The sequence below is a fragment of the Schistocerca serialis genome, chromosome 3 (assembly GCF_023864345.2).
Source record: "Schistocerca serialis cubense isolate TAMUIC-IGC-003099 chromosome 3, iqSchSeri2.2, whole genome shotgun sequence".
NCBI classification, from domain to species: domain Eukaryota; kingdom Metazoa; phylum Arthropoda; class Insecta; order Orthoptera; family Acrididae; genus Schistocerca; species Schistocerca serialis.
In genome coordinates, this window is record NC_064640.1 from 1,024,197,821 (window position 1) to 1,024,210,306 (window position 12,486).

At 37.5% G+C, this 12,486-nt stretch overlaps 1 protein-coding gene across 4 annotated transcripts in view; it reads left to right on the forward strand.

Moving 5' to 3' along the window:
• The first annotated feature begins 2,650 nt into the window (after positions 1-2,650).
• Positions 2,651-12,486, forward strand: part of LOC126471483 (serine/arginine repetitive matrix protein 2-like) — a 155,716-nt gene continuing 145,880 nt past the window's right edge. For all 4 annotated transcript variants that reach the window (XM_050099687.1, XM_050099690.1, XM_050099688.1 and 1 more), the window contains exon 1: positions 2,651-2,719. In XM_050099687.1, coding sequence (XP_049955644.1) covers positions 2,693-2,719 — 27 coding nt within the window. In that variant the 5' untranslated portion in view covers positions 2,651-2,692. The remainder of the gene's footprint in view (positions 2,720-12,486) is intronic.

Genomic DNA, 12,486 nt, shown 5'->3' on the forward strand with positions numbered 1-12,486 from the left:
AGTTTGAAGATTCTTAAATATTAACTTACTGCATTTTTTCGATGTGCACCTGGTAATGATGTGACAGCTGACGACACAAGCTGATGAAGATGAAGTTCTGCATGGTGTTTCCACACCTGACAAGTCGTCACCAGATGAAACATTTCTTTCGTCAGCTCATTGCAGATTCTGTAGCACTGAACAAAGTCACAATCGCATAATAATATTTGTGGACTTTCATCACTGGTACCTAGCCAATTCTTTGTCACTATACTTTGAAAAAATACACTACATGCAGTTCAGAACTTGTAAGGGGTGTCGCACGAGTACATGTCTAACATACAATGACAAGCAGATAGAAGAAGTTGACAGTGTTAAATTCTTGGAATTACAGCTTGACAATAAATTCAACTGAGAGGAGCGCACCGCAGAACTGCTGAAGCGTCTTAACAAATCTCTATTTGTAATGCGAATTGTGTCAGACATAGGGGATATAAAAATGAAAAAGCTGGCATACTATGCTTACTTGCATTCCATAATGTCATCTGGGCTTATTTTTTGGGGTAATTCTTCAAGCCAAGCTAAGGTTTTCTGGGAACAAAAACGTGCAGTAAGAGTTATATGTGGTGTGAACGCAACATCCTGCAGAAGCCTGTTTAGGGAACTAGGGATTCTAACTACTGCTTCCCAATATATTTATTCCTTAATGAAATTTGTCATTAAAAATATACCACTTTTTCAAAGCAACATCTCAATTCATGGAATCAGTACTAGAAATAAGAGTAATCTTCACAAGGATTTAAAGTCACTTACTCTGGTACAAAAAGGAGTGCATTATTCAGGAACACACATTTTCAATAACTTGCGAGCAGCCAGAAAAAGCCTAACAACCAATGAAATTCAGTTTAAGCGAACCCTAAAGGATTTATTGGTGGCCAACTCCTTCTACTACATTGATGAATTTCTCAGTAGAACCAACTGATTTGTGTATGTGTGTGCAATGCAACTTCTGCACCATTTCAGTACAGTATTGTGTTCATTGTAAATAAATGTGTGTGTGTGTTCGTGTGTGTGTGTGTGTGTGTGTGTGTGAGTGAGTGTGTGTGTAAGTGCAATCTAACTTCTCCACCATTTGAGTGCAGTAATGTGTTCATTGTAAATAAGTATTGTAGTAGTTCTATTACATGTTCATTACCTTATAAATAAATAAAACTTTTTTATTTTAAAATCAGTGAAATAGTGTTTGTAAAATGATTCATTTAAAAAAAATGACGATCATTCCACTTGGGACCTGTGGAAGGTACAGTAGCTTATTATTTTCAGTTGTAAATATTTGTCATGTATTACCGGCATTGTTTTTCTGACATGTTCTACATCCTGGAGGACCTCCTCACTACGGATCAATTGGAATGAAAGTAAATCTAATCTAATCTAATCCAATCTACAGCCTGGGTGCATACACTCTTGGCGATGTGCAGCTTGCAAAACAAATTACGCGAAATTTTATTTTTTCAAGGTGATCAACCACGCACTGAAATTGTACATTTAAATACTTAGAACTTATGAGAGATGAAAAGCTTTCTTGGAATTATAACGTTCAAGATCAAGAAGCACAGTGCTGCTATCTTCCTTATAAGAATGAGGTTCACTGTCTCTGAGACAGAAACGCGAAAGTTTGTTTACTTTATTTACCTTCACTCTACTATCTCGTGTTATGTTATATATTGGGATAACTGTGTTCACTCACCAAGAATATTCTTAGTCCAGAAAACGGCGGCTAGACAAATCTGCAGTGTGAGTTCGCGAACTCCATGTAATCCGTTGCTCTAGTGTCTCAGAATTCCAACTCTGCCGTTCCTGTTCATACACTCCATCATGCTATCTGTTACTGACTCCTTCAGAAGAAAATTCAACTTTTATTTTCTGAGCACAAGACAGAAAATCGATAAGCATTGAATTTAACATGTTTAATTTTTAATAATAACCACCAAGTCGTCAAAACTAAGTTGGAAGGTTTCCTTGTGGCACACTCCTATTTTGCACAGGAGTTCCTCACAGCAGTCGAGAACCTTTCTCTGTAACGTGTAATTTATTTATAAGTTTTTAAATTGTTTCTTTAGTTATTAAATATTCTAATCAACATTCTGTACACTATGTAGAGACTCGTACCATGAGCAAGTGGCTTTGACTTACATGCTTCTACGGAAAGTGATAAATAATAAGTAATATCGTAATGTATATTATAGAAGTTATTCATTTGGTTATAACGATGCAACATTTAACCTTTAATACAATTTCTCGGCTGTTGCCTTCAAAATCATTGTATGTTTAACAATTATTTTTAACGACTGTTCGAACTGCAATTCTAACATGCCCAGAATAAGAAAAGATGAATGGAAACAAATATGTTAACGGCTCGCACAAAGCTATTTGATATTTCAATATCATTTGCAAGTTCCATTACGGTTGTAAATATTAATCATAAATTGGCTTTGGATACCGTATTTCTCTGTTTTGTTGTCATAATACGACTCTCTACTTCTATTACTTTCCTTAATATGATGCTATATTATGAGGGGTCCTCTCTACCGCTGAACTCGTGCACGAAATTGTCATCAGGGTGTAGAGTTGCGTTAATATGAAACTTCGTAAATGTTGTCTTTGCCCGCTACTTTACGTCTCTGCTTCAATGTCTTGAAATAAGTTAGTGAATATGGCGTATCAACATCAGTTTACATCGGTAAGTTAAAAAACTCGCGATTTTTATGCAACTAATCAAATACCAACATTATTAAACACTTATTGTTTTTAAAAACGAAAAGAACGCAAGTTGTTCAATTCATTATAAAAGTGATCTTGTGCCGCGGAGAGATCGTGGAACAAGGATGTTGGAGATCGTAACAACGAAGATGGCCGTTAATATATCTGAGCGCTACAATAATTGCGCGGATCCTTGTGTTGACTTTTAATTACTGTTGTTTATTGATTATTAGAGAACACTCAACAGTGAAGTGCCGTTGGTATTTTCTGTGTTTAGATATCAAATAAGATGTCTCGATGTACATATGTTTCGTGCTATTAACTTTTTTTTGTTTTGTTATTGTTTGGAGCTTGCGCAGTATATTGATGTTACTTCACCGCCAAATAATAATTTTTCTGTAATTGCTGTGTATTTTACCGACTTTTTTATAGATTACTTTTGGGTTTCCCAATGTATTTGTCGTACTTTCGTAGTTTAACTGCAGAAATTGGTGTTAACTGGAGCCAAAATCGAAATTTGGATCAATCACTGCTTTGTAACAGCATCTACGTGAGCGTTGACTTCTGTAAATATTGTATTATAAAAGTTTGTAGATTGTGGTGGTAATAAAGGTGTGTTTTCCGAGTTCCAGTTGCAAATGAAGATCGTTGTTGAAACGGCGATCTGTTTTTTCAATCTTACGTGAAATGGATTACAGATCAGTTCGTGTTAGTGTTTTTATTTTAATCGAGCGTCGCATTAATGAACCAGTTAATGTATGTTTACAAAACACACAGGGTGACATGTCACTATGAGGATAATTGTCAGTGATATACAATGTAAACTTAAAAGAATGTTTGTATATTTTTGGCTTCAGAAGACTTTATAGTATATAAAAACAGTAATGTCTGGTTTAGTTTGTGTACATTGTCATTACATTGTACTGTTTATACGAAGTTTGTATGTGTGAGAGAGAGAGAGCCATGCAAATAATGTTAAAACTTTTTCAGCCCGGCATAAAAAGAAGTATTTTGGACTGTGTTTCATGTGGAACACAACTTGCAGTTTGAAAGCAAATTATAAATGGATTTTGCAGATTTTTTATGCAAATACATGAGTAAATGTTACAATCAGACAGAAAGTACATGTTAATTTTTAAAAAATTACCAATAATTAGAACACATTTTGCTATATTGTAATATAGAAAATGTAGAAACATCAAGTCTCACATGAGAATGTAACAGACAGATTTGTAACTACTAGGCTATTTGTTACACTTCAGATTTTGTGTGTATAACATTACGTATTATGTAATCATTGTGTTTGCTGATGCATTGTCACGAAACTGTGTGGGACCAGTAACTGATTTTAAAGGGTTAGTTAAATACAGGTATAAAATTACTCTAAATGTTTGTAGGTGCTTGTAGTGTTTTGTTTTTTGTGTGATTTATTTTTGCATGGTTGTAGTGAGTTTGTAACTTGGCAGAAACCCTAGTATGTGTATGGAATGCAATTTTAAGGTGTACACATTCAAGAAATTGGGAATTGTATTTGACTGCAGGGTATCATTCATTCTTCATTAACACTGTTTCTTGTCTGTGGTATGTTCCTTACTTCTTGTTTGTTTCTGGAGCTCTCTATTGTCTTTTGGAAGATAGTGCTATATTTTAGTTTTTGTAATATTTAGATTGGAAACTGGCTCTATTTGATGTAATGAATTGCTGATTGTATGGGATTATACTAAACTTATTCATGTGCCAATAATAATCATTCAACATCAGATAAAGTATTTACACGTAGCAAGCAAAGCAGATAGCTGTTTTTCATTGCACCAGCACTGCCTTTTCTTTTTCTTGTCCCATCCATGTATCCTAAACATATTAAATTTTGTGTGTGCTTAAAGTATGAAATTGAGCTGTGCTTTGTTGCACCATAGTGATTCCAGAAATTATACTTGGAAGTTGTGGCATGAAAAAGATACAATGTCATTGCATAAGGTTTTCAATTAGTGTTTGTAATTAATGTCACTGGTTTATATGTAGCAGCGTACTTTGAAACTAAATGAACGTATTCAGAGTTTGGGCTATATATGGTACAAAATGCCATTTGTTCACTTAATTTTCATGCACCTGTTGACTTGGATTGGGGTGAAGAAGCCACCTGTGACTACATACATGAGTGCAGTGTGAGTTAACATATTCAATTTTAAGAGATGTGTGACATTCATTTAATTCTAAATAACTGTACTACAACCTTAAAACTGACCAAAATCTCTTGGTAACACATCGCTCTGTTGGAGTATAGACTAGCATGAGAAACCTTGTGATATGTATGAATATCATGCTCTAATCATGTTTTGACTTTCCCATGGAGAGATTTAGACCACAGAATGTTGAAAGCTAAGAAATATGTAGTGTAAATTTAAAAAATGTAGATGTCTGCTGTGAAGACAGTACTAGCCTGTGAAGGTCAAAAGTTCATTGGAGACTTTATGAAAACTTAACAGCTTACCCTCCTAGTTTTAACCGTGTCAAAGCATTTATTTATGCAACTTCACCACACTATTTTTAAAGATGTCACTTGCCACATGCTAATTGGAAAGATGTAACCTATTGGACTTCCAGTAACTTTCCAAATTGTACACTACAATTGACTAGTTGTTTGATGGCAATGGTGCTCTCTCCCCCTCCCTCCCTCCCCCCCCCCCTGCCTCCTCCCCCCCCCCCTCTCAGGAATAGACAGCTTCTTGAGCCCCTCCACAAAAAAAATACAGCAGCACTGAACAGCCAGTCATACATATTCTGTTTGTTCTATATCCATATTCTGCAAACCCCTGAGGAGTGGATGATAGAGGATGCTTTCCCAGGTTTCCATATTAGTGTCTTCCATTTGTGTGTGTGTGTGTGTGTGTGTGTGTGTGTGTGTGTGTGTGGGACTTAAGTTTGTCACCTACTTTGTCTACAGTTGGGCCTTGACTCTGTGATCATTCCATTTCGTATCCCCACAAACTGTTACACTCAGCTATTTGTATAAATAGTCTGGTTTCAGCTGTGGCTCCTTGGTATTGTAGCTACAGGATACTAGTAGTACTTTTCTCAGTTTGGTGAGTGCAAAGTTTTCCATTTTTGAACATTTAAAGCAAGTTGTCAATATGCACTCCATCTTGTCAAGATGTGACACTATTTATACTACTTTTATTTTCAGACAGTACCTCCGTATAGATAACTGTACCACCTGTAACTTGAGGTTACTACTCATGTTCAACAAGAATGGTGAAGCTCCTAGTACACTTCCTTGGAGCACATCTGAAGTTACTTTGACTTCTGTTCATTACTCTCCATCTAAAATACCATACAGAGTCCTGTTTACCACAAAATTTTCAATCCATTCACATTTTTCAGACACTTGTATGATCAACTTATTCCTCTTCTGACAGCTTCACAAGATGCCTAAACTTCTGAAAATCACTAGTAGAGAACCCAGGGATCTTAGGAGGGAGTTCAAGAAGTGTACAGTGAATTTTGTTAGTTTCACAAACCTTGGAGGTGCTTTATTTGGCTATGCACATGAAGAAGAACATCACAAAGATTTGCTGGCGTTGTTTGATGTGAGAAGCAATTTTCATGTTATTGAGCAAATAAGAGTAAACTCTAATTAAAATTGTTTTGTGACTGACAGATTGCTTTGATTTTTGGGGGGGGGGGGGGGCTGTTTCCAGCATGTAGCCAACCACACTTAACAAGATGCTACACATGGTGCTCAATAAAGAACGAAGATTGGCTCGCGGCTGGCCGCTACCATTCAGTCTGCTGAAATGTCAGTCGCAAGGTAATTTCAATGAGTATTGTATGCTGCATTAGTTATCCTTCAATCATAAGGAAAGCCAAAGTAGTAGCACAATTTCTGAATCCAAAGCAGAGCCCCAATAATATTGGTGGCTAACAGTTTGTTTATGACATCCATACTAATTTTGTACCATTGCCCTGTAGTTTACGTACAGTTTCAGCAACAATTATCCACTCTCTTTTGCCAACATATGTTGTCATGTGTCATGAGATTTTTCTTTGCATCATTAATGTTTGGAATAATATGCACATATGTCAAGAAGTCTCAGCAACAGATGGGTGTCACCTGCATGGCATAAAAATTGTCATGAGTGATACTCAACTGTAGGGAACATTTGTGACTTTTCACTCCTTGCAGAGTTGCAGCTGCAGTGAAATCTGTTGTCCCAACCACACAGAGTAATATACCTAAAAGTGCATTTGAAGTATGGTCAAAATCTAAACAGGTTTGATCTCTTTCTTAGTAGTAAGTCTGATAAGAGTGTTGTGTAGCAGGTAAGACCACCTCATTTTTGTTCTTGATGTAATTGAGAGAGTGTACAGTAGCAACTGTAGTTACTTTCCTCAATTTTTTCCATCTATCTATAAGGAGTACTACAGGCTGCTCACTGCTGCTAGAGTCCACACTTCAACAGTCTAGATTTAACAGTAGTGGAATGATTCTCACGTGTAAGTGGCTCATGGGAGTTACACCTGTTCTACAAACAAGAGATGATAAGATAATTGTAATAATGCACAGAAAAGGCTGTGGCCAAATGTGCAAGGTGTGGCTGGAGATTTAAGCATATTGCACGGTAACTGCCCTTGTACTGTAATTAAATATTGCATGGCTAGCATATTCCAAGTTTTTTCTTGAAGGCACATCAGCAAATTATACACACAAGAATGTTGTTCTAATTGTAGATGTAGGTATTTAAACTTGCGCCCTTAATTAATATTTGCAATCTTCCTGCTTTGTGTTCTTCTAATTGCTTGGTACTGTGTGGCACTATGTAGCTGCTGCTGTTACACTATTATGGCTTATTAATTACCTTTTTGATGTTGCAATGCTTCTCACATACAAAAATTTATCCACATATTCACATTTCTTTCTCCCAGTACAAGTATTTTCAGAATCAAATTCACAAGCAATTATTTCAGTTTTCATCACATTGATATTCAACCCATACATATCGTATGATTCGTGGAAATTGGTCCTGCTATCTTGGTGTCGCCACCCCCCCCCCCCCCCCCCCCAAACACAGGCACATAACTGCAAAAATTTGCATGTATATTACTTAAAAAATCTGTTTTCTGTACCATCAGAGCCTTTGCAAATTAGAGGCTCCTCTCAGCTCCTTATTTTAAGTTAACACCACCAGCATTCTTCAGCATGTAATTGATAATTGCAGATTCTAACAGTGTCTCAGAAAAGCACAATCCACACAGACCTTGCATGTTATCTCTTTCTGGAGACTTTGTCATAAATGATAGAAATCTTTTTACAGTAATGTCCACAGTACATCATGACTCACTTTCAAAAAGCTTCTCAAAATCAATAATGCAGATATAGAGACTGCATTATTGTTCAGTACTTTTCTGCTAAAATTGGCACAGTGAAAACAGAAAATCAACAGTGCCACAGTTCTTTTGAAATTCATACAGAACACTTGAGTGCAATCTTTTTGCTTTTTCTTCTAGTAAGTTAAATAACACTCATTTGTAGACTCTCCAACATACACTGAGTGAAATTGTTGCATAGTAAGAATTATAAATCCAAAACATTTTTGTTTCCTTGTAAATAGGGCATATCAGTGAGGATCTGAGGCGGTTAAGAACTACTTTCTTCTAAGTATATTTTGAGGTGCTCTACATATGCAGACATGGAGTTGTGGTCCACATTATGAGGAAGATGAGGCAATGTTGACCTAGTTTGGGTCACCAAAAGCATGTGTTTGAGTGGGCATTAAAAAAACCACCAGTTTATTGGAAGATCTTCAGCAATGGGAACATGTACCACATGACGTACCAGCCCATAGTGTCAACTACTTTCATCTATTGAGTGCACTTCTGGGTTTGTGTTGAACAGTTGGCATTTATCTTCATATTAGTGCAGATGTAGTGATGGCTATTCTGCCATTTGTATGCATTGTAAATAAAAGTAAGAAAAGAAAAAAAAATTATAGGAACAAATTAGAGCAAAATCATTCAAGGTATATCAGATTTATGAGAAACAAAAGGGGGACTCCAAGGCCCTAGAGCATGTGTTGTGGGCCAGATGGAGACTACAAATTGGTGACACTGCAGAATACTCTGTATAGAGTCAGGGTGTTCCTATCGACTCACTGGTCTTGTAGTGAAGCTTGGCGCATTATTGTGGTGTAAAATTCATGTACTGTTGGTCACTGACAAGGTGGGCAAGAATTCTCATCAGTTATTTAAGCACTTACAGATAAATTCCAGCATTGACAATCAGAATCACTGAAACACCCAACAGATAATGCCTTTAAAGCTACAAAAGCAGTGAGTGTTGCTTTGTTTGTTCATGGTGTATTTAGGTGGCCAGAATTGAGATACTGCTACTTGCACCACATTTTCCCATTGCAAGATTGCGATAATACATTTTTTATAAACAGTTCTCACACACTCAGAAGGCCTAATTCTCAAACACACTAAAAGCTCAGTAGTAATTCAGATGGGTTTCTTTACAGTTCATTGATGAGACTCTTTGGAACCAAATTCATGGAAAGTTGTTGTACACAAAACCCTGATGTAAGGGCTTAATGCACAACTGGTATTGTCTTTTTCAATTATTTTATTAAATATTTATTATTATATGTGTGTGTCACATCTAACTGCAGCAGAACCAATTAAGGAATAAACTGTGTTCTGGGGGTGTAACAGAATGGAGGGGGTAGGACTGGAGGGTAGAAGCTTGAAGGAATTTAGTTCACCAGATTGTGGCCATGTCCTCCTCTGCTTCATAGGTCTGCAAACCAAAGAGCAAAGGTGATTCTCCATTATCCCTACTGCAATGTGGCACAAGAAAGAACTACAGGGTGTTTCACAAAATTATACTGATCTTTTCACAGTTTGTCTTGTGTGATCACTGGCAGTGCAGTGTACAGCCATGCCCAGGGGTGTTTATTTTCCACAAAATGCAAAAGTTACTAATACCATACTAAGACATATGAACAGAGTCTACGTAAATCCCTATGTGCTGCTCAACACTGCTGGAGGGGAAATCAATTCTTAATCACCCTCTACAGCAGCTGCAGTGTTTGTCTGGGTAAGGCAACTTCCTCCACCATGAGCACTCCTTGTTTTTCAGTTGACAGACAGACTGTACTTTGCCAGCATTTTCTTTCCAGTTCTCATATGTGAACAGGTGAAATTACTTTATGTAACTCTTGTTTAGGTATTGGAAAGTGAGCTAATATGTAAAATACATTCCTGTAAACAATGATGGAGAATTGTATAATTTGTAAGTGTGGTATTGTCAGTGACCTTTTGGTGTTGATGGGAAAGTGATTGGATGGTAAATGTGGCACCTTACTGCTTTCTGGCGATGACAGCATATTACAAAGTTGCGTAATGGTGTTGTCACTTGGTGCCGAATTAACGAGTGACCAAAACATTACTGCACTTCTCTTGGCTTTAATTGTTTTGCTGTCTGGGTTCATAAATCTCCTCTATTCAGGAATTACTGGCACTTGTAGAGTGGGCTGCACTGAGTAGAACCACTTACCACACATTCACAGTATTTCTCCCAAAGTGGATGTGAATGTCTGATGGAATAGGACTACTCATGTTCAAGTGTAGAACAGTAATCTAGTGTAATGCGTTGCTTGACTTACGTTGAAATATACAGGGTGATTCAGCTGCCCTTACTAATATCATTTTATACAACCGGCGACATTATATTTTGACTTTGAAAACCATGCTCAAGATTTTCATATTCTCTCGTTTGCTATGTGCAAACCATTAGTCCTACAGAAAAAAATGAACAGGGCCTTTTTGTAGGAAATTTTAAGTAGTTAAGTTGTGTATTGGGATACATTTTCGCTAGAAGCTGTAGTTTTCAAATTATTGAAGAAAAATGCGCAAAAGTGACCTTCAAATGCATCCCTGTTCCCACACACTGTCCTCACTGGTCAGGATTTCTAGTTTTTTGTTCATGGCACTCCCACTTACTCCTGTACAAAATTTTGTGACTGCACGAATTATTTCCTGCATTCAAAGTGTTTTGGTCTTCATTGTCAGACTTTATTACCTCACTGACTTAGTCGACCACTTACAAATTGTGGAATTGACATTTGTTTAAATTTTTCTTAACAGTTTTGTGAATTTTAACAGCACAAAATAAACAATTATATTGTTGTATTTGTCAGGCCGTCTGACTGTAAAACTACTGTGCTTGTAAGGCTTAAGTTTGGATCAAATTTTCAACATAATTACGAGGTGCATTCAAGTTCTAAGGCCTCCGATTTTTTTTCTAATTAACTAATCACCCGAAATCGATGAAACTGGCGTTACTTCTCAACGTAATCGCCCTGCAGACGTACACATTTTTCACAACGCTGACGCCATGATTTCATGGCAGCGGCGAAGGCTTCTTTAGGAGTCTGTTTTGACCACTGGAAAATCGCTGAGGCAATAGCAGCATGGCTGGTGAATGTGCGGCCATGGAGAGTGTCTTTCATTGTTGGAAAAAGCCAAAAGTCACTAGGAGCCAGGTCAGGTGAGTAGGGACCATGAGGAATCACTTCAAAGTTGTTATCACGAAGAAACTGTTGCGTAACGTTAGCTCGATGTGTGGGTGCGTTGTCTTGGTGAAACAGCACACGCGCAGCCCTTCCCGGACGTTTTTGTTGCAGTGCAGGAAGGAATTTGTTCTTCAAAACATTTTCGTAGGATGCACCTGTTACCGTAGTGCCCTTTGGAACGCAATGGGTAAGGATTATGCCCTCGCTGTCCCAGAACATGTGGTCGTCCGTCAGCATTCGTGGCACCCACCTGGATGACACTTTTCCCATTTTCAGGTCGTCATGCAGCATTGTGTGCACAGAACACACAGAAATGCCAGCGCTGGAGGCGATCTGTTCAACAGTCATTTGGCGATCCCCCAAAACAATTCTCTCCACTTTCTCGATCATGTCGTCAGACCGGCTTGTGCAAGCCTGAGGTTGTTTCAGTTTGTTGTCACACGATGTTCTTTCTTCATTAAACTGTCGCACCCACGAACGCACTTTCGACACATCCATAACTCCATCACCACATGTCTCCTTCAGCTGTCGATGAATTTCAATTGGTTTCACACCACGCAAATTCAGAAAATGAATGATTGCACGCTGTTCAAGTAAGGAAAACGTCGCCATTTTAAGTATTTAAAACAGTTCTCATTCTCGCCGCTGGTGGTAAAATTCCATCTGCCATACGGTGCTGCCATCTCTGGGACGTATTGACAATGAACGCGGCCTCATTTTAAAACAATGCGCATGTTTCTATCTCTTTTCAGTCCGGAGAAAAAAAATCGGAGGCCTTAGAACTTGAATACACCTCGTAGTTTTAGTGTAATGTTTACGAAAGTTTTTTTTCTTTCATTACCCCAATGGGTACATTTAAATTAATAATGTAGAAAAGTAGCAGACTATGCTGGTGGCATAATAGCCCAATCAATAGAGACAAAAAAAGTTCCACAATCAGGAATAGATTGTGTAGTCAGAAATTTTTGTACAATTGTAGGGGAGAGTGCCATGAACAACATTGTGGAAATCCTGAATAATGAGAGATGTGTGCATAACAGCTCACTTAACAACTGCAAATAAGTACTCATTTAATAAACTGAAAATAGTCCATCGTATTAACGTGAGGAAAGAGTCATTATTTTATCTACTCACATAAGAGAACTGGGTAGGAAATACTGGGGATGTATAATCTGTC